The sequence below is a fragment of the Metopolophium dirhodum genome, chromosome 1, assembly GCF_019925205.1.
Source record: "Metopolophium dirhodum isolate CAU chromosome 1, ASM1992520v1, whole genome shotgun sequence".
NCBI classification, from domain to species: Eukaryota; Metazoa; Arthropoda; class Insecta; order Hemiptera; family Aphididae; genus Metopolophium; species Metopolophium dirhodum.
Genome location: NC_083560.1, coordinates 80169950 through 80194668, shown reverse-complemented (window position 1 = coordinate 80194668; position 24719 = coordinate 80169950). Strand labels below are relative to the sequence as shown.

Here is a 24719-nt window from a genome sequence, read left to right as displayed (position 1 = left end):
TATACACATTGATAAGACATAATGCTGATAGTCTATCTTCAGTCATCCTTGAACGAAGCCAGGTTTTTACCCTCCTAAGTGTGGAGAAACTCCTTTCGGCAGAGGCAACGCTTACAGGTAGAGTTTATATTATAGGTTCTTCGTAACAAAGATAGCAGATACATAGTTGCACACATAGGTACAGTCGATAATATAATATATATAGTTTTTGTTGTTATTATGTTTTAACAATACCAAAACAATTTTACAGAAATACGTCCTTGGGGGGGGGGGGGCACGGCCCCTAGGGCCCGTCCCTGGAGCCATCCCTGGTACTGATTACAATGTAGAGTCTGCGATTTAATGTTATTAATGCGATAACATTTTATCGTTATAACATGAACACTGTAGAAGTGTAGAATGTAGATAATTTAAGTAGATCAATTTTTGTAGGTTATTTTTAGACAATAAATTGTAGAGACTCGTTATATCGCTGTATTACAGATAAGCCATATAAGGTACCTACATATGTACAGTTAATAATCGTCAACTATTCAGTTGTTATATGATATTTGTGAGTGGTACAAGTTTCAAAAAATTAAGTAAAGCAAACAAGCTCAAGGTTCACATTAAAATAAAATTGTTTAGATGATATTATTATTTTTATATACATTATTTGGCGCAAGCTAATTAAAATAAATAAATATTTCCAAATTTTCCTAAAAATTATTATTATTATTTTCCATTATTTATATTCAAAATTGATATTTTGGGTACGTGAAATAGTGGTGAGTGGTAAAGGGGTACGTGAATGAAAAAACGTTGAGAAACACTGGCCTATGATACTACCAAGTATATTTGATGATATTATTGTGAATAAAGTAATTTATATATAACCTATTTACATGGAGCCTTGTTTTCAATTTTCAATCCTTAGCTATAAAAGTTGAACATTTTATAAATTTTTAACTACAAAATAAATATTAAATTATAAATTTGATAAATATTGTTAAAATTTGAACTTTAAATGCTTATGTAAAAAATTGTAGAAAATGATAATACATTCAGTGAAATTTTCAAGTATCTAATCATTCGTTTTTTAATTACAATAAAATAAGAAAATTGTTACACGAGAAATCGAGTGAATATCAAATGTTGTAAAAATATCAATTTCAAACGCTCATAAAAATTTAATTTAACTTTCTTGTAGACATTTTTTTTTTTTGATAAAGGTAGACAAACTTATGGATAATCTTGTATCACATTTTCAAATATTAGATTTGAAAAGAAAAGTTTTTATGAATTCTCAACTCAAAATAATTTGCTAATTTTCGTGATTTTTTTGTATTTTGTCAATATTTGAACTTTAAATGCTTATAAATAAAAACTGTGACTAAGGATTTTTATTCTTTTTCATCTGCCTTTTAAACAATAACCTAGGAGCCTTCTATTACATTTTCAATTCTTTTACTCAACAGATACAATTTTATTGATATTTATAGAAAAAAAAAACTAAAAAAAATGAAATTGACAATGTCCGTAAACAGCTCAAAATAAGTCAAAATATTTGGAAAATGTTATGGTGTATAGGAAATGCAATTATAAACATTCAGTCAAAATTTCATGTCCCTACGGTCATTTGTTTTAGAGTTACAACAAAAACCAAAATCGATTTTCTCAAAAACAGATTTTGTGTCAAAATTCCCGTTTTTCCTTAATTTTTATTTTGTTTTTCACGTCGCTTTTGAAAACTACTTGGAAATTTTTACTTTTGACCCCCCAAAGTACCAACTAGATTCACTTTCCTATCAGAAAAGTTACTGTTGAAGAAAATCCAAGCACTTTTACTATCCTAAAAGGTGATGACAGACACAAAAATAAAAAATGAAATAAAAAAAAACACACATCATTGTAAAATCAATACATTCATCGCTTCGCTAAGAATCTAAAATTAGAGCATAATGTACATTATTGTTTGTTGGTATTTGGTAAGGGGCTATTTTTTCTATGACAGGGATTTTATTTCGGGGCTTTCTTCCCTTTATTCGTGTTTAAGTAATTGTTACTACCGGTTACATTAGTATTTTAAGCTTAAGTAAATTAAATTAAGAAATTAATTTACGCTTCCTCAAAATAAAATATTTAGTTTAGACGTGTTAATTTAATTGAAGAAATTTTTTTTTAGTTGTTCATATTTTATTATTTAAAATTAATAAAGCCAGAAGACAACAAAACTTTTTTGCAACTAGTTAATGAGTTTAGGTTACTTTGGGTTCCAAAAAATCAGTACCTATTATTTTTCTAAAAAAGCATTTAAATCCGGGGTTTGGTCGAATGCTTGGTAATGCCGGCAACTTATACAAAAAAACTTTGCACGTAACATATAGGTATTAACTATTAGGTACCTATATCGCGTGGCAAACAATATTCTTGTATATTATATTATTATAATACTTAAATACTATAATATATGCTTGTTTCTATGCGTATATAAATAAATAATATAAATACATATGATGGTCGCATATAATATACGCCCGTGGCCCGTCTACAAAGTAAATTTGTATACACCATACATTATGGTCGATAACCATTTTTAAGTTTTGAACAGAGTTTATCAATACATCGAATATTAAATAACGAATTGAACAAAGTTTTAATTATATAAAAATGGAATTTTCACGGGTGGGCAACGAAGTGCACGGGGTCAGCTAATTAATCCGTGTAAAAAAAAGATAAGCTTAAAAAAATGTATGTAGTGACATTACATTTAGTAGGTAATGAATAATGATTAAACTTTTAAAATACGTGTTATAATATGGAAATGAAGTAAAATGCCATTTTGTAATATTATAAATCCCTGAAATACCTTTATGACGACAAATAAGATTAATTGTAAAGTTAAACACTTAGTCAATATATTGTTTACTTGGTAGGACGTGTAAGTAAATACAATTCATAATTGACCACCATAATACATTTCGTAGATAAATTAATAATTTATAAACAATATATCTTGACTAAGTGTTTAACTTCACAATTAATCTTATTTCCATTTTATATCACGTCTTTAAAGGGTTTAATCATTACTAAATGCAATATGCCAATATTTAACTACATGCATTTTTTTTAATCTTAGCTTTTTCTATAAAAAAAAGTCGCGATTTAATTTAACTTTGTTAAGCCTGAAGATGAATTTTGAATTTGATACAATGAAATACAAAAATAATAAAACTCAAGGCTACGCTTTACTTATATAAATATATTATAAACGATTGTATGAATAATATAATGTAGCGTACCTACTAGCATACACCGCTAGTAGTATTTATCACTTAAATTGGATTATTACTTGCAATACCTGACTTCCTGACGAGTTGACTTTAATAAGTACCTACCTAGCTACTTAATAAATGTTAGATACTTTTAACTTTTATTCATATTTTTCATTCTGAACGTATTGATGAATGTACCTATTGATTTTACAATGGTGTGTTTTTTTTAAACTGTTTGTGTGTGTGTACACAATAAGTAGTCAAAATAATACTTCGATTTTCAACTTCAGTATCTTGTTGAATAGGAAAGTGAATATAGTTATATAAAAATTTCTATCTGGAAAAGACAAAGATCATGGAGCTAATAGATACTGACACAGATCCAACAAACCCTGACCCAGATGACTGGTTATGTGAAAAAGTTAATGAGTTTAAATACCTTGGTGTATGTATAAAAACAAAAAATGACTAGTCACAAGAGATTGGAATAAGGATAATTAAAGTATTAAAGTAGGGAGGGCGTCCTTCACATTATCCAAATTTTTCAAATCTAAAATGTTGTTCAAGAAAACCAAAGTCAGACTCTACACAGTGATAGTGAGAGCTGTATTAACATATGAATACGAAGCGTGGACGACTACAAGTGTGACAGAACGAAGACTTACCACCTTCAAAAACAAGATATGGCGTATGATATGTGGACCTAAATTAGACAAAAATACTGGTATATGGAGGAGAAAGTTTAATAAAGAACTAATTGAAGAAACAGGAATGACTCCAATTAAATATAACATAAGAGGCCAGAGAATCTAGTGGTTTGGGCACATTATGCGTGAAAGTGACGATAAAATAATAAAGACAGTACTGTCTTGGAAACCAACGGATAAGAGACCATGAGGACGCCTGAAGGAAAAGATGGTTGGACGTGGTCGAGGAAGATTTAAAAAGGATAGGAGTAAATGATTGGAGAAATATAATTCATGATCGAGAGAAGTGGTGAGAAGTTGTGATGTTGGCAAAAACTTTTATAGAGTAGATAAAGCCAGAAGAAGAAGTAGAAAAAGAACTAAATAGGCTGACTGTCTTTGCTCAGAATCGTTTTTCTAATACCATGATATTATATCAATTTAAATTTAACACAATCCATTACAGTGACTGACTTGTAACCTACTGTACAGCAGAACGATACCCTCTTGCCCACCTTTTTTTTATTTGAATTGTTTATATTTAAATCATCATTAATATTTCAAGGTCGACAATCAAAAGGAATTAATTATAATTTAAAGCCATAATACAAGCCGAGAGTTGTCATTATCTTCATTCATAATATTTCCATGCTATGTTACTAAGGTATATACTGTTCAACTATTATTTTTGTTTGAAAGCAATAACTACCCGTGGCATTTAGAAAACAAACCCGAGCAAAGCTTTTTGATTATCTTAATAGTTTGTGTTCAAGAAAAGTTAATAGCTTAAACTTATCACAAATTAAGTACCATTTTTAATTTTTTAGCTTCTCTTTATTTGATGTATGTTTAGATATAAATAATACAAAATGTCTTCTTTGTATGTTGCATCGAAAACTTCTTATTTCTCCTAAAACTCGTACTCGAATAACCTAAGCACAAACCAAAATCATTGTAAAATTTAAAAAAAAACATTATTTTAATAGCTGTAAATATAATATTAAAAGGATGTCAGCGCATTGTTTGTTTTCTTACTCAGGCCCACAATCAACATTTTTTTTTCAAAATCAAATAATAATAAAACATAAAACTGATGTCAATCAAAAATATTATCCTCTATAATTTTTGTAATAGGTGATTTTACTCTACAATTACTAAAAAAAAAACCATTTTACGTGGATGCATTTTATCTATGTTGTCCATGTGGGTCTGAGAGAGAAAACAAAATATATTGCTCTGATCCTCTTCAGAAGACGCTGCATGGACATTTGTTGTTTCCGGCGTACAAGTGTATTACATAGCATATTTATATATTTTTCATGTTTAGCTCTGTTGGTTTAAAAATTAGAGTGAATCGACCTATTATGAAACTTAATGGTAAGAATATTATCTGTTTGTATGTGGATTTTTTACAATAGTTCAATTTTTCAACACATAATATCAAGGCTGGGCAAGTTAATGATTTTTTTTAACTGAGTTAAGTTAAGTTAATATGCACCAATAACAAAATGTTAAAAGTTAAAAGTTAATTTAACTATAGGTTAACTCAGTTAAGTTAAAAGTTAATACACACTTTTTGTTAACTTTTTATTAAGTTAAAAAAAAAGATAATTTGTTTATACAACGCTAGCGTACTTAATTTTTTTCCAACCCAAAACTAAATTATAGGATATAGTGTTAATACTTCATACAGTATTTTTATATAAGTTAGATTCGAATGATATACATTTTTAACTTTAAACAATTTACGATACATATTTGTTGACATGAAAACGAGATAGACTGAAATAGTGAAATATTATAAAATTAAAAACAAAATAAATTAACTTAACTTACTTCTTAAAATGAAAAATTAACTCGTTCATTTCACGTTAATTAAGAAAGAAATTTAGTAAGTTAACAGTTAAGTCAATGAAAAGCCAAAAGTAACTTGTTAAGTTAAAAGTTAAAATTAAATTAACTTTTTAACTCGTTAATGCCCAGCCTTGCATAATATAGTGTAAATTAAAAATGCTCATAATTCACTTATCACTAAATTATCATAAAAAAAACCCATATACAAACCCAAATAATATTCTTACCGGTAAGTTTCATAATAGGTCAATTCGCTCTAATTTAAAAAAAATGGAGCTAAACGTAATCTGCAAAGCATAAATTTGTTATGTAAAGCACTTGTAAAACAGAGACAACACATATCTGTATAGTGTCCTCTTAAATTGTTGTTCTTAAAATGAACTTCTATATTGTCTATGTTAAAATGTAATATGTATTAAATAAAATAATTGTTTAATATCAAATAATTTAGAATACGACATAAGCAACTAAATTGTAAAATATACAATGAATAGTTGTATTACAAACAAAAAATACTAATACTACTTTTATTACCAACCTTGAATATAAAATAATATTGATAAATGTATCGGGATATGCAATATTCCATAACTGGACACATGGAATTTGTCCCTTATAATCCTTAAGTTTATAAATGGATACATTGGTATTATTCCCCAAAATATTAAACAACTCCTGTTGTGTTCTGCTTGTAACATCTTCGGGAGGAAACATGTGCAATGCCACTTTAATTGCCTAAAAATTAAAAATAGCAGATTTATTTATAATGAAAACAAAAATATTACTTCATGAAACCATTTTAAATAGCCTCCGAATAGGGCACACATTCTCACATAATCACCTCAAGCCCAAAAACCTATTTTTAAATCATGTGATTGGATTACAATCAAACATGGCCGCAACTAGAGACTTTTACACCAGGGGGAAATAATAAAACTCGCCCTATTTTCAGTAACATATTTTTTTTTATAATTTTTAGTGAAAATAGACAGTGGTTTCTGTTAATGTTTTACTGATTTATAACCAAACCTCTCATTCCAAAAATATTAAATTCAGTTTTTTATACATCGTTAAAAGTGTCATTTTTAGGGTTATATAATATTATAAAATATATAAAAATAATAATGAAAAATGTACAGAAAAATGTAATACCGGAACAACAATTTATACGAAACAAATCCTTAAAAGTTGATTAGAATTCACTTTTATTTATATAAAAATATAAGTACCAACATTGGTTATTTTGACATATAAACTTTATTTTTCTTGATTTGATCACCATGTTTATTAATTATTATTTATATTATAATACTATATAATAGTACTACCTATTGCAATATGATTATTAGGGCTCGGAAGTTGTGGTTGCTAAAATAAACAAAATATACCAAAATAACGCATATAAATGTATGAACATTAAGAACATGTAATTCTTTCTAACAAATGCAAATTAAAAACAAACTAGTGCATTTTAAATTTAAATTTAAATTTTTTGAACTTTTCATTATATACGAAAGATTTATAGCCTAGTTTGCTATGAATCAAAAGATATTATAAATGCAATAATGTAAAAAAACTAGTTTACTTAAGTATATTTAAGTGTTCTAATTTATATAGTTAAGTAGTAATGCAGTCTCAGACCTTGTCTCCTCGGACAGTTAAACGAGAAATAATATTTTAAAATAAATTTGAGAGTGGTGTTCGTTAAGACTGCACCTTTCACTGTATTAAACTTTTAGATTCTGAGTGGGGCATTGAATGTATTGATTTTACAATGATGTATCTGTGTTCAAAATTTGGGACAATAAAAATGATTCGATTTGCTTAAACAGCATGTTTTCTGGTAGGAGAGTGAATCTAGTTGTTACATAGAGAAGTAAAAAGTAAAAATACCCAAAAATTTTCAAAAGCGTCAGGAAAACCAAAAAAAAATTAAGATTATGACTGGGAAGTGAACTTAATCTTTTACGATCATTTGAATTTTGACATTGGATATTCACCCATAAACTTACAAATTCTCATACAACAATTTTCTTATTTTGTTGTTTTTCAAAAACTAATAACCATAGGTACTTGAAGTTTTCATCAAATGTTTATTTTATCATTTGATAATTTTCAAAATACATTTGAAAAAAGTATTTAGAACAATTCTGCGAAAAAAAATTGGAAAAGTGTGTCTCAGAAAATTGTTACATAAAACAGGCCTGTTCTTTTATATATATAAGGATTATGACAAGAGTAAACCACTTAAGTGTATGGGTGGTGACTGTAACTTCGACAAACTCATAGATTTTTTTGCAATATGTATACTAATATTAAGTATTATAATTATGATTATTATTTAAAATTTAATTGAACAAGTCAATTTATTTTTAATTTCATAAATATACTTATTATATAAGATTTATAACAAAACAATTATATTGAATTTTTAAGTTCAAACAGAATTTGGTATTAAAAGTTCTTTCAATATGTAATGTACAACTTGTACTTTTAAATATTTTTATACCCTTTTAAAATTTGATTTGTTAACGTGTAAATGATGTACAATAATTAGGAGCAGGTAAACAGATAATGTGTAAACGATGACCAATGGTCCTTGTTGTGTAGTTAGCTTTAATATAAAAGTGAATTGACCTATTATCAAGCTTAGAGGTAAGAAAATTATCTGTGTTTGTATGTCGGTTTTTACAATATTCAACTTGTTAAGCAAAGGATGATTCTATTTTAAAATATTTCAATTTAAAAATGCTTTTAATTCACTTAAAAATTGAAATACCTTAAAATACTAACGTGCAAACACAGTTACTTACAATGCTTGCAACACAAAATTGGTCTGGCTGAATGTACATTTCCTACATAGTTCAGGGATTATTTTTGTAAACCAGAGAAAAAAATTATATTGCACTATCGCATTCTCTTAAAAACAAATTTAGCTTACTTGACTTGGAATTCGAACAAGAAGGGAATTAATACTAAATAGATCAATTAGTGAATTTACTTCAACAATCTTGAAACGGCCATAGTCGATAAAAAATACTTTAACCTATAATTTGAATATTAAAAATACATTAATATTAGATATTTACTTTATTTTCCAAATAGAAATTATTACTTATGTAATAAAACTGTTATTTTATATAACACATATAATATAGACAAATTATTAATTATTTTTTTAATTAAAAACCATCTATCAAATAGTACTTAACTGATAATAAATTAGTTTTAAATTTTAATTAAAAAAATTTAACCTTGTGTATGTATATTAATTTATAATACAATTTTCATAGTAAATTACTTGATTATCATTGACGAAATACTCCACTTTAACTCTTCCCTTAATGTTTAGTTCATAGTAAGCCAAATATGTATCTTTATAATCAACATCTCTAGAATTTTTTAAACAAGGTCCCAAAAATTGATCAGTTGAAAAAAGTTTTTCCAGAGATTTTATTAAATCTTGATTAAACTGCAAATAACAATATCCAGCTTCCATTGATATTAGTTTAGCTTCTGTAGAATCAAATCTATCCTACACAAATAACAGAAAAAATATAATTTTAAATTATAATTATCATAATGATTGTATAACAGGTAGACTGACAAAAATGTATTTATCAAACCCCCAACTACTAAAAGTTGCCATTTATATTTATAAGTAGGTACTGTACACTTTTTCTGTATGTGTTAACAGGTGACAAGTTCATGGCAGTTATGCATACAGATGAGGGGAGGAGAGGAGGATAATAAGTTCTCATAACAAGTTTTCAACATAGTTCAACAATTCCAACTTGGCCTACAGTGACTACGAGGAAAGAAGATACAAGAATTAATATTAACGCATATTATGTATTGATGGGGTATTTGATATATTTTTTTAAATTATTTGCTGGCATTAATTTTTCGAAACATTTTAAAACTTTCTTAAATGTTTAAAAAAGAATAATAACTGTTAAATAAAAAACATTCAAACAAAAAATAATTAAATTAAAATTTGTTCTTGATATGTTCATGGCTGATAATAATAATAATAACTTACTCCAGAAGTAATGTTAGGTGTTACTTTTTGAAAGAAACAACTGATTATGTCGTCATTTATATTCATCTTAGTTTCCAAATCATATAGAGTCACGGTAAGGGGATGTGTAATTACACTTTCTGGAATTAAAATACACTTGGTTTCCAATAATTTTTTTATTACAAATTCTTTGATAAATGGAAATTCATCAAATAGTTTCAACTTATTTAATATAGTTATCACTGCCTGAAAAACATTCAAGTTATTAATTGAAATATAAGTAAGTATTTAAGTAATAGTAAGTCATAAAGTTATATTTTTAAACTTAATTTACAAAATATACGTGTTTTTAATAATTTCATTAAATGTGCCAATTTTTTTTTTTTTTTTAATGATCGTTTTATCATAGTATTATTATTATAATATATTAAGATTATATTTAATATATTATTACCTGACCACAAATCTGACAAAATTTTGATTTCAGTGAATAAATTTGTTTTTGATTTTTAATTATTGATTTTCCAGTATCAATAAGAAAATATTTGATTGGATTACAAAAATCAATAAACTCAACAACAATTCGATGCCACTTTTGCTTATGATACAATGCATAATAACAACCAATATTAATATTAACTGGGGTTTGAACACCTTTTTTCAACCTTTTAAATTACATTTGCATTCCTAACTAGCTGCTCTGAATAATAATAATAAATAATGGAATAGATAAATGCCCTTTTAAAAAAATGTGTATTCATGACCTATAAACTCTACAAAAAGCCAAAAAATTCTCCGGATTCACCCCAGATTTCTTTGGAAATCAAGATAAGTTTGTGAATCGTTTTATTTAAAAACCAGTGTCCTTTTTGTTGTTTTTATATTCTTATTTTTTTTTCATAATATTACTAGTAAGAGGTTAAAAAATTACCTAAAAACTCAAAAACCTAGAAAAATGCAGTGACGTACGCAGGGCCCCCCCCCCCCCTAACAGGGGCCCGGCTAACAGGCTGAACCCCCACCCCCCACCTTATTGCCCGTAGTTTCAACTGTCAACTATAGTAAGCAAGATGTAAATTTCATATACGTCTTATCGAAATGAATTCATTTTTGAAAAACCATTGTTTTGCATACCAATTTTCCTAAGATGATCTGTAATTTTTCGGTAAAAGTATGAACTACTTGTATGAAAGACCTTGTATTAAATTTTTTAGTCTTAGCTTATACAAATTTAATATTTTATAAATTTTGAACTACAAATTAACCGTGGTTTTGACAAAATATGAACTTTAAATGCTTATAAAAATAACCATTATGCCTATCTAACATTAATATTTTAGGTATAATAAAAACTTACGTATTACATTTTTAAGCTTTTTGACTGGATAAATAATTTTTTATTGACATTTAAAGAAAAAAAAATTTTAATTTATCAAATACAATCCAAGTGAGAACGGTATAACCAAGCTGGTTATCAAACAATTTTAATAAATTTTTATTTTTTTTCTCCGACTATTTTAAAAAGCACAGAGCATTTTCAATTTCAACCTTCTAAAAGTACCAACTAGATCCAATTTGCTTCCAAACATATCACAGACAGAATGCGTAGTTGAACATTTAGATATTTAGAAGCATTTTGAATGACCGAGTGTGAAATGTTAGTCCTATGTACTACCTAGTATAGGTACCTAATTCAGTAATTTGGTATAGTTAAATTTTTTTATGAAATCTATACTACCTAAAAAAGAGACTCTCATCAGGTGCGTTTATTTCATATATTATATTATTATAATGTGGTAGCACGCGATTTAAACATATTGCATACGAGTCTGCAATGAAGTACCACATTTTATGTCTTTGTTGTCCTCGCTATCATATGGAGCACATACATTTTCGCGACATTCGCTATATGCTCAAATGGTCAAATTATCAAACACATCGAACGTCGGTGCAGTCACACCTAACTATCGTGTGATAAGCGTGTATATCGAGTTCGAATCTCGTATGAAATAAATGATATTTTGCAATTTTTTTCGTAACGTAACGTTTGTCGATTTTGATTCTATGTGCCAAAGCAGACATAAAATGTCAAAACATACATCGGGCATCGAAGTTTATGATCAGAGCATTTTTGTCTACCAGAAAAGTTGAGAAGTTACAAACATTTTAAAAAACCTTAAATAAACGTCTGAAATTATTAGACTGGACAAAATGAAAATTGAAAAATCCACTGGAAAATGCAAAAAGTTTGTTGATAGCATAGTGTGTACTTAAAACACATTTGTATCTTGGAAAGCATCATGTCAAGCATTCCAGAAAAAAAAGATGCAAATGCATCAAAATCCAAGCCCAGTTCATTATTAAGTCATATTATTAAATGAAAGCTGGAGGAAGATGTTCAATAACCCAGTAAGAAAATTTAATCACAAGTCCTACTTTCTATTAACTATTTGTGTTAAGTATAATGAATAATATTTATACTCCCATTTTTTTTATTTATACATAGTATATTAAAATGTATATAGTTATGAATCTATTTAAAAGTTAGTAAAAAAAATAGTGGTTTTTACTTTTTACCAAAATGTGTTTCATGACCTGTACCCATACGCATGTAAAATTTAATCTTGCATATCATGGCATATTATTAATCTTTTTGAAAATAGGTATCAACAAATTTAATGCCAGGTTACATAAACAATCACTTAAAAGAACGCTACCCATGCTTTGTCTCCATCTTACACACATATGGCATAGCAAATGTTCGTTCACTAGTTTCAATAGTGTGCTGTTAATTTTGATATTATAGTGAATTGACTTAGTATCCAACTTTTAGGTAAGAACATTAACTGTACTTATGCGTCAGCTTTTTTCAATATTCTAATTTTCAATCGAGATATGAGCATTTTTAATTTGTGATATTTCATATATCCATATCTTCTACGAAAATTAAAATATTGAAAAAAAATCGCCTAAGCTTAAGCACAGATAATGTTTTTATGTATTTATTTTTTTTTTTTAATATAAAATATTTTAAATTTTTATTTCTATTTACCCATCACATTTTTAGTGGATAGTATAGTTTAAAAATATCATATTACAACATTTTTAAATTTTTTTGCAGCATATTTTGATCATTTTTAAGGCATATTCTTAGTTTTTCTAGTAATAAGTAAATAAATAGAGAAAAATAAAACTTATTAATTATACTATAATATTGTAATTTTATAATAGACTCAAAATATTTGTTACTAGTCGTTACTAGTTAATATTTAGTAAACTTATAATACAATTGATTAATAACCAACTTACATTAGTATTGCTATCTTCCAATACGACACAAATGCTTGAAGGACTTAAAACAGCTACCACTGTTACAATTTTCTTGCATTTACTTTCAAATACATACTGATACATTTTCAAGCTAGTGTGATCATTGTAATATGTAGGTATTTGTTTAGGTTGTATTGGTATATTGTACACCTTAATAAATATAATATGAACAATTCAAATAAGGTTTCAAAATTGTACATTCTATATTAAATTAGTTATTAAATAAACATAAAAATTATATTTATAACTTTATATTTATCACCTGTTTTTCCTATTTAATTATATTTATGACACATAAACTTAGTAAGTTATGGAATTAAATAATTTAGTAGTGCTACTAAACTATTAAATTAGATATTGTTTAGTAAATAGTGACAAATATATTTAAAATAACAGCTTAACAGGAAAATATATTGCATCCGCCATTGTAAAGGGTAAATAGTGTATACATTTTTAATTTTTAATATTCATAAATATGTATAGTTTGTTTACATAAGTTTAAATTAGTGAGGAATTGACTACATTAATATATATGAGCAAGGTTATGACGGGGCTTCAAACATGGCTGGACACTTATAAGTGTAACTCGAACAATTTCAAGGGAAACATGTCCTAAGTCAATATATGTTTATTGTGTAGCAATAGGTTAGGTAAGTATTTATTCATCACAACCAAAAGCATTATGCGGGTAGATATATTAAATATATTAAAATGTGCATGGTGTCCCGTATAACTAACTTTAAATACTGTATAAATAAAATATTATTTAAAAAAACAGCTTACATATAAGATGCCAGGATATCAATAATGAAATAAAGTAAACAAAGTGCACAACAAGCTAACATTAGTAATCGGGATCCTGGAAAATATTATTGTACAACTATAGCTATATCATACAACAGTTAAATTAATGATTTTGGTGCTGTAAATAAATATTTAAGTTAGTTAGGTAATTAACCAATTTCAAATTTAAGTGTCATTTTAAAAATATTTTTTTAATTTAGTTGTTTATTTCTTGGTTCATATACTTCAGACATTGGCGAACTCACAAAATGTTATCTAGACAATGATAATTAAACAGTTGTAGCAGAATTCAATTTATGGCAAGCAATATAAAATATTGTCAACATTTAAAATAATTTGGAAGCATTAAGACTATGTAAGAGTGAAATGTTTCGAAATATTTAACATTTAATAAAAGTATTATGCTCACTACCAGTATTATACCAAGACAAAGGTTTTCATATCTAAAATGATATGTGTATACAATGCAATACAAGTATATTCTAATATATATAAAAAAAATTTTTAGACTCGTTTTAATGGATAGACTATCTTAGCAGATCACACATAAGTGCCACTAATATCTGAGAAAGTTTTTAATGCACTGGCCAAAAAACCTCGTATAATGAACTTTGTATTAGTTTTGCAAAATTGATTAGTAAAATAAAATATCTGTACTCAACCCAAAAACATATTTATGTTAAAAATATATATTTATCTAGCCACCTACATCGTTTTCATTCAACATTCTCCCCAAAAAGCTAAACATTTGATTGTAATTATAAAAAAATTTTAAATGTTATGTATTGAGTTAAATAAAGTGGGAAGGATTATGTGAGCAAAGCGAACAATTTTTTTAGTTTAATGCGCTGGTAATTACTTTTGCCTCCCCCTTTAAAAACTGAAATGACACCACTATACAACCTTTCAAGTATATAACAAAATATTTTATTCATCTCTCACCATTAAATATTCCTGAGCACACCTAAGTAAGAGTGTGTATTTTAAGCTTAAACCAATAAATTAAAACGTATGTTTAAAGTCCGCGACACGAAAAGTGGCCGCTGTGTACCGAGACCCGCCACGGCTTCCCTACTTGTTAGCTATTGGTTCTCAGCCTATACCACATACTGCACGGCAGAACCACTGTGGCAAAACGACCACTAGGTCCATGACGGTTAGCGGCCTCTTTTTGTGTCGCAGACTATAGTACCATTACACTATAGTTACTTATATATGTAATTTTAAAGAGAGACAATAAAGCATAAAACTAATTCATTGCATGTGTAAACTTTGTTATTTAAAATTTATAGTTTACCGTTTCATGAATATTGCATTTTTTTGTGAAAATTTCTGATAGTTCCAGAAATGAATCTTCAATTATAGTTTCACTTTTTGAATCTTCATTTATTATAGTCTCACTTTTTGATTTCTTATTTATTGTAGAATTAATTTTTAATTCTTCATTCTAAAAAAAAAATAAAAATTATTAGTCATTCATTATAATCAGGTACCTAATAATTATTATTGTGACTGGTATTATATTGGAAAATTAACAATTATGCATGGCCAATGTCCATGTTCTAAAGCAGCGGCACAGTTACAATAGAAGTAATAATAAATTAAAGAATAATAATACTTATCTTAGCAATAAGAATATTTTCAATCACTGAGCATAAGTTTAAACATTATCAATTTTATTAACTATAAACTTACTCACAAATTCATCATGTCAATATTATTTTTTTTTTCGTCAATAAGCAAAGGGCACAAAAAACAAAAAACCTAACCTACTTTTAGATTCTAAACCTTTAAATTACAGAAAGAAATAATTTGCAACAAAAAGTTTTTGAACAATTTAAAGCAAACACAAAATTTTATATGCATACAGAAAGATTAGAATCCTATCATAACTTAAGATTTAAGTATATCCCCAAGTGTATATTTTTTTATTTTAAAGCCATATATTTAAAATCAATCAACAAATAAGGATAAATAAATTCTTTAAATAAAGAAATAATTGGACTATCCATACTAAAACCTCTCACTGAATATTTGACATGCATGTGACATTTTAATTTTTTATCTATTAATATACCTTACATTGTATAGTATTGCATAAGTTTGTTTCTATCATACTAACCTTAACCTCAATTTGATAAATATCTTTTTTCTCATATTTTTGTAACCGGTCTTGAGCAAATACTTTTAATTTATTTTTTTTGTGAAATATTTTATTTTCCTGAAATAAATAAATATTAATTTTAAAGGTGAAAAAAATGTACACAATGCTACTACATTTTTGTCGGTTTATACAATTTTAAAATTTGTTCTAAAATATAAAAGTTTATGAATACAGTAGTGGTTGTATTTTTCATTTATTACAAAGCTATTAATATTGTTACTACCTATAAGTCGATTTTTAGGATGTAGGTAATTAAAATTATAAGAAAATAGTGAATATTGGGTACTTATAAAAAAAAATAGATCACTGTAAGTCTTTAGCCTAAAAATAGCCTAAATGCTTTAGGTATTGCTACTACAAAAGATCAGTAGGTACAAACAATAAGAAATGAAAGTAATTGTTAACATTTTAATAATATTAGCTGGAGTTAGAATTTGTTATTAATAGCAGAAGTTAAATAAATCTTTAGTAAACTAACACTAATTTTTTTTTAATGAAATTAATAAAATGTATCAATATGAGGTAAATGTATAAGGTATAACACTATAAGTTATAAGAACTAGTATAAACTACTTGTCATTTTACAGTTTTTATAAATACATAATAAGTAACATACAAAATTTTTTTTAATTTCTTTTCTGTGATTGTAAAAAGAGAATATAGTAAAGATTTTTCACAATTTACGTTTTACTAGATTCAGTTAAAACAAATTACATAAGTTTTGATTGTAGATACCATACTGTTCAGTTGGGCCGAACCCACCAAAACGTATAGTGTGTTAATCTGGCCCTTAATCTCATTGTTAAAAATAAGGTTAACTCTGCCAGGTAGGGCTTTGGGGCTATCATCCCAGAAAACAAATCCTTCCCCAAGTTCCCCATAATAAAAACCTATCACTTAATATATTTATACATTTTCATAAAATAATAAAATTAATTAATTAATAATCAAAAAGTAGATTGGTGGACCATATTTTATGATTTTAATTTAAATGCCTTGGATTAGACAACAATTTAGGTGAACATTTTTAATTTGAGTATAATCTAGTTTAAAATATTTTAAAATATTATCCATGTCATAGGTTTTACAGAACATATACAATTAAATATTTAAATTGTGGTTGTTGTAGTATTGTACATAGTGTACAATATTAATACGTGATAATAATAATTAAGCATATACAATAATAAATAAATGGGGTTCAAGCCCCTTCAAATAGGTTTATTAAGCTAAGTGTATGGTTAATATATTTAATTTAGGTACTAACTACTCTTCTAAGCAACAGATTTCATTTTAACATTACAAGATTTTATCGTTTTTTCAGTAGCCTAATGAATATACTCTATATTATACGTAATAAATAATTAAACATTTTGATCAATAAATACAATAATACATACATATTTTATTTTTGGTAATTTACAATTTTCTTTGATGGTAGGATTTACATCAGCGGTATGTTTTTCAAAATTATTGACCAGTTGTCTTTTTTTTTTCAACCGATTTTGCTATAAATAATTATAAACACATTTTGAATAATTAATAATAATATGTTTGATTATATTTATTCAAAAACTAAAAATTAAATTACATATTTTTCTTAATTATATAAATAAGAAATTTAGTACCTAATTGAAAGTATAAGTTTTATAATTTTAACTAACAATTAATTTAATATTGTTATTATATAATACCAAAATAAGAAATGAATAAATATTGTATAGATAATTCATAAAAATATGAATTAGTAAGTAATAAGCAGGGCTCGGAACTTTATGCATTTGCATCTTTTTCAGGAAGCTGCATATTTCAAATCTGATTCGATACAAATTCGTTTCATGAACCATACAGTTGAAATACAACAATTTATGTTGCATATTTTTGCATATTTTACTAAATTTATATGATTATGCATATTTAAAGATTTTGAGTATATAAATGCATTGTATGGTAAAAATTGATAAGAAATCTACAACAAACAAGTTTTTGATAGTTGAATATTGTAAATTAAATAATTTAAAAATAAATAGCCGCCGCACACGGTTTCCTAGTCTAGATTTTGAATTATACTATACCGAGTAATAGTTGAAATATTGTGTAAATGTTTATAAATATTATAAATTATAATCGTCTTATTTAATTAAAATGTTTTCAAGAATAAAATATTTATTTTTACCAATAGCTGTCACTATTGCCGTCGGCGACGCTCGCCCGTATGGTTTATAGTGTTTTTACTAAGAAATAAGAATTGGCCTTTAATGGCCGTAATGACCGGCCAGGTTTACAGATTCAGTATTATCAAAAGAAAAATATAAATAAAATATTTATGATTCAAAAATAATTTTTTTCTCTATAATTATGCTTTTAAATACATTTTTTTTAAAATAATAAATGCATATTATACCGCATATTTTGGTTTTTTTTAGTGCATACGTATGCACATATTTCATTGTTTTTTAGCGCATAAAGTTCCTAGCCCTGGTAATAAGTATTTGTTCAATAAAGACATAAATATTTATACAAATTAATTTGATTTATAGTTTATACTCTGTATTTAAATATTATTTAATATAAATTACGAGATAAATTACATACAACTAAATATAAAAACAATGTTTTTATAATCTAAATAATTTAAAAAAAAAATATATAGATAGTAAAATTTTATAAACTTACCATAGAACTGTTGTAGCTATTATAGGTATGATTAAAATTCTTAGGTGGTACCACACGAAACTTAGATTTTGAACGCTTAGACTAAAATAAATAAACAATTATAAAAATGACAAAATTATTAGCTGCAAAGTATACATAAATATTATTTCAGTTGTTGACATTTTACATAATGGTATAAAAAGGTCTACCATTCTTTTTGAAATGTATAAATGATCCATTGACCATTATATTGTTAGAATTGGGACTGGAAATGAAAAGAAACATAAGTGTCAAGATCATATTTTATGAAACCTTATTAATCTTTAAAGGATTTTAAATATTAGTTAAAACAAAATACATAATAAAATTATTTTCATACTACCTTTTTTGTTTTTTGTTTATTTATCATTTTTTCCAAATGTTGAGTCTTTCCATCACTTACAACATGCACAAATTTGTTAAATCCAATATTTTTAATTTTGAATACCTTGAGAGACTCAAGAAATTCTAACAAAGAGTTGTATCCTAGTTTCTGATACGGTATATGTTCACCAATTAAATTTTTATAATCAGCTGAAACCACAAGAGCTAATTATTGAAAATACTATTTTTGAAAAAAAATATAATATCTACACTCCGGCCCACGAGAGTCCATACATAAAACTGCGTCCGTCGCTGTGCATCGGCACGTTGCCGAATAGTGGGAATGGCATCATGGTGGGAGAAAATAGACGTCGCGTGTTACTATATCAAAGCGAGGTTTACGTATGGGCTCTCACGGGCCGGAGTTATGTAGGTAAATATAAATTATTAAATTCAAAAAAATAAAATTTACAGACTACATCATTTAAATAATTTTTCTAGTAAGGGCAACTATTTAGAACTAGATTTTATATAACATTTATAAAAGCCATAGTGAAATCTATACATCCATTTATACATCCCATCACAAATTTAAAATTACAACATTTTAAGCTAAGTACCTATGTAAGTAGTTACTAGTTAGTCAGTGAGACCACTCACAGGTGTTGTTACAAGATTAGCACTGGCGAATGGGTGGTCCTAGTCACACTGGAAATGGGTGTATTAGGCGGTTATAATAATTTGGATTATTCCTATTGAAGAACATAGATTTGAGTATTTATTTCTCAAGTCATTATATCTTTTCTTGAAAAAAATCAGATAAGTTTGAACGACTGTCATGGCAAGTTGTATGACAATGATGTAAATATATCGGGAAAATATGTTGGTCTACAAGCCAAAATAAAATAAAAGTGTAATTTTGCTGTTTTTAATTCTATGTGTAGCCCATTCTTTGAATTTAGTTTGGGTCATGCAGCAGAATGTGCTATGAAAGCAGTAAGTTATTTTCAATTTGTACTAAAATTGTATATTTTTTTTTCGAGTTCTTCCTATAGTTTGAATATTATGAAAAAGCACCTAGGCTCACATTTTTTTTTAAAAATCACCTTCAGAAACTAGATGGTCTGCTTGAACTGATACTGTTAATGCATTATGTAGTGGTTACATGGTAATTATAGATGCTGTAAAAACAATTAAAATAGATAATAGATAAATCCTCACTAGATGCTAAAATGAAATGACTTAATTAATAAAATGGAAAATTTTGAAAATATTATTCTTACTGAAGTATAGAGTAAAATTTTATTATGAATTAATGAAACAAACAAAAATTTACTAAAAGAAAACCTCACTATTTATGTCAGACGTCCGTTCAAAATTAGGTATTTGATTCTCTTGCTGGTTTTATAAATGAGATTAGAGACAAATTTTATAATTCTAAAACTATCCCTAAAGAAAAATTTTCAAATTCAGACTGAAAGATTGACATCAATGAACCAAGTAGAGGAGTATTTGTTTAACATTCCCCGATGAACAGAATAACAAAAGTATGTTATTTCCTGGTAGAGAAAAATTCAAAATAGAAACTTATAAATTAATAATGCAGTTGCAAAATCGTAGTAAATCATATAAATTAATAAATATACTGTTTGTATTTTATTCCACTATTAAAAGTTTAAAAAAATAAGTCCATCATAAAAAATTTGAAAAATTTAATCATATATAAATATAATATACAATATAATTAATGAAAATAAATTAATTTTAAAATGTATACATTTAAAAGTGTACCTATCTATCGCAACTTGAAATTTATGAATTCAGTATTTCTAGTAAGTATATACAGATGTTTAAAAGCTGATAGATAAGAAGAAAAAATTCCAAACAATAATATCCATAATATCTATAATAATTTTTTTATCAATGATTATTAACAACTATAGTGGGGAACGTTAATTTTTCAAGTTAAATTTAATATTAAAGAATAACTTAGAAGTACCATGAGCCAGAAACTGTTAAACTGCCAATCCCATGAGTATCAAACTTGAACTATTACCAAGTTCAGATAATGAAAAATAGTTATAGAAGACTTGGCAAATGAAAAGGCTAGGAAAAAACCATTCAACAGTATTTAAAGATTAAAAATGACAAATTTATATCAATACATACTTTTTATACACTTAACTTTGAACTATAAAATTATAAGCTTATAAAATATAATTCATATGTCCACGTTTTAATTGATAGGGAATTACTTTTTTAACCATACATTTTTAAATTATAATTAACAATAAAGAAACAGATTAAACAAAAATGTACTTTTTACTTATTAAGTTGAATATTTAATATCTAATAATAATGTGTTAAAAAATGTACCTATACATCATAATAATTTAACTATTTAAGTATTTGAAGGCCTCCAAAATATAATGGGACCTGGGCCTCAAATAACCTTAAGACAGCTTTGGAAGCAATAAAAGTATTGATTTCACATGAGTATTATATTTTGTATCTGCAGTAAAAATGATCCAATTTTTAACATTGAGGGTGGTTTCTGTTAGAAAATTGGAACCAAGTACTTCAGATATGAAAAGTAAAATTAAAAAGTAGTTGGTACCTACTTGGGAAAAATCATAATTTTGTTATTTTGTAATTATAATAACCTTGGATACTTTAAATTATGACCAAATATTTATTTTAGCAATTTTCAGGCAAAATGTAGTTTTCAAAAAATGTTGTGCTATATATTGTGCTATAAATATAATAGACATTTGAAATTTTCGATTTATGTACATATAATAAAATACCCGATAAAATATTTATTTTTGAATAAAAAAGTTTGAAGTTGAGTGCTAACCTAGTGCCTAACCTAACCTAGTGTGGGGCACAGCCCCCAATATTTTATATGTATGTTAAAAATATTATTACCCTGCCCTGACATTCTAATGGATTTTTGTCTGTCTCGATGCCACTTAAGTATATGTATTTAGTGAAAAAATACATCCTACTAATCTTTTTTATTTAATCATTACTAATCATTTAGTTAGCTGATGACTCATATTTGTCATATTTGATATCAATTATTATTGTATGTTAGACTGGGATTAATGGAATCAAAAATAATTTTGTAGTTTTAAAATATAAATCTACCTACACCAACATTTTTTTTTATATATATTCTTTTATATTAAGTTATTCAAATACAAGACTGGTACAATGTACACTCTTATATAAATATAAAATAAACCTACTATAATACTAATTATAAGTGTTAATAGTTAGTACTTACATTCAATACAATTTAATTGTACACCACCTTTATTTGATGTGATGGTTGCTCTTAAATTAGAAATTATCTCATCAATTTCAATTGGATTGGACATCATAGAAAATGGTACGAAACGACACTTAAATGTCAATTAAATTCAGTCTTCAGTGTTTTTTTTATGCGTATAAGTATGACAAAAAATTCACTAAAATACAATTAATGAGGATCACTAAATAGCAATTAACGGTCAAAAACCGTTATTTTAAAAAAAAATAATAAAATTCAATAGGTTACTCAGTACATATAACAAATATTATATTCATATATGACATATTGGAGATTGGAATACTTACGATTTATGACGATATTTAAGATTAAAAAACAACGACAACCACGACTGGCAACACGCCTACTTACTTACATATAATTAAGAAAACTGAAAAACCAATATTAATAACTAATAAGTTATAAGCAATAAGCATGCGTTCCGTATCAGTGTTAGCTCATGGCTCATGGTTACAAAAACAATATTGAATAATATTAGGTTATGTAGGTAGTTACTATAGAACTATAGAAGTCGTTATGAAGCCGTAGTTGTAGTAAGGACGTGTGTAGGTACGTCTCGTGTAGTGTTCAGTAAGGTATATGGTCTAAGGTCTATGGTTGCGTGTAAAATAAATGGCTGATATCAAAAACTTGTTACTTCTTTATCTATGATTGTAAACATTTTTGGTTCAAGTCACGGCTATTATAGATAGTATCTTTAATAGTTTAATCGTGGTTCAAGTCTACAGCTTACGGACTATGGCACTCTGCGCACACGTAACGCACCTACCGGAGGATATGACCGTAAAAATGTTCCAAATTTTACTTATATAGTTTATAAGTCTATGCCCTATGGTTACGATCCACATAATATTGCTGAGTAAGTCAAAATATATAATGTACCTACCTAGTTTACACTGCACTTTGTCATTGTGTGATTTAGTGGCACAGACTATGCCGTGATATATTATGATTTATGAAATATTATATTTATTATTTATAAATTATAATTAATGAAATTTTGAATTTTCATAATACAGTTCGTCGTATTGTCTTAGTAGTTACCTATATTGTAGTTGTCATATTGTGTACTTTTATTAACAATGTAAATATTGTCAACTGATAACTAATAACTATATATTGTATAATATATTCCTATATATATATATTAGATATACCTAAATCTTAGTCCGTGATATATTCCATAGAGTATAGTACCACGTACATACCTTAATTCACAAATATATTTAATAAACATATATTTTATTATACATATCTGTGCCTTAATTATATATTTTAATTCGTGAGTTATTCTATGATGTATTCGACACTACCAACCAACATTGAATTAATTAATAAACGACCATTATTCATATTGATTACCTACCTACTCGTTCCCAACAACAGTACAACAACGATTACTATTTTTTTTTTATATCACATGTCCACAACTTTACTTTTCCTAAAAGTGAAGATACAATACAGACAAGTAGTGAATACCTATAGGTACTTGTCTATGGTAACTGGTGAGTATGACAGCCACCAGGCAAGGACAAGCGGTAAGTTGCGCATTGAAAATAATGCTTGATGACGGATATTGAAATCACTGGAAGAGTGGAAGATATCGGGACTTCAGAGTTCAGAGTCACATTTGAATTTACCTAACCGTTCGTTTGTTAATAGGTCAATTATCATTTACCAAATTCCAAATTTCCAAATAATTAATAAATGACAATGGATATAGGCGGCGGCGACTCGTGGCATCAAGCCCGGATTAAGGGGGGGCATGGTCCCGGGGCCCATCTTTATCCCCAAAATATATTTTTTTAACACGTCCAATAATTTTCAAAAAAAAAAATTATTTAGTTCTTGTAAATTAGATATTTCAGTTAAAAGTATTAATGCATATTATTATACTCAACTTTAGAGGACCATAGGTCATAACCTAGCGAACCAAAATTGATTATTTGACTGTCGAAATATTCAGAAAAAAAGCTTTACCGGAATCCATCAAAAAATATAGTGGTTACCATTTGAAAAAATAAAGTCAATTTTATTATTGGTACAACCGTGTGTTTAAAAATTTTGAAAATGTTATACAAAAATTGCCTGTTAAAAATAAAGAAACACGCGTCTTTTTTATTTTAACAAAACTCCATATCATCGATTGATAATTGTTTAAAAAAAAACCCCCGCGTACAATGACATAGGATACACTCTGTATATTTTTTGTATAGTAAAAAATTATACAATAATATAAATTAATTAATATGTA

The 24719-nt window shown here is 26.6% G+C and overlaps 1 protein-coding gene across 1 annotated transcript; it reads right to left on the bottom strand.

The window, feature by feature from the left end:
• Positions 1 to 4752: 4752 nt before the first annotated feature.
• On the bottom strand, positions 4753 to 23315 carry LOC132935078 (uncharacterized). The gene is made up of 13 exons (XM_061001533.1): positions 22753 to 23315; positions 22421 to 22604; positions 19151 to 19341; positions 18790 to 18870; positions 17514 to 17621; positions 16072 to 16170; positions 15247 to 15396; positions 13125 to 13295; positions 9837 to 10061; positions 9096 to 9329; positions 8736 to 8840; positions 6333 to 6529; positions 4753 to 4872 (listed from the first exon to the last, which is right to left on the bottom strand). The coding sequence occupies exons 2-13, from the start codon at positions 22515 to 22517 to the stop codon at positions 4851 to 4853; spliced, it is 1680 nt and encodes a 559-aa protein (XP_060857516.1). The 5' UTR covers positions 22518 to 22604; positions 22753 to 23315; the 3' UTR covers positions 4753 to 4850.
• Between the last annotated feature and the right edge of the window lie 1404 nt (positions 23316 to 24719).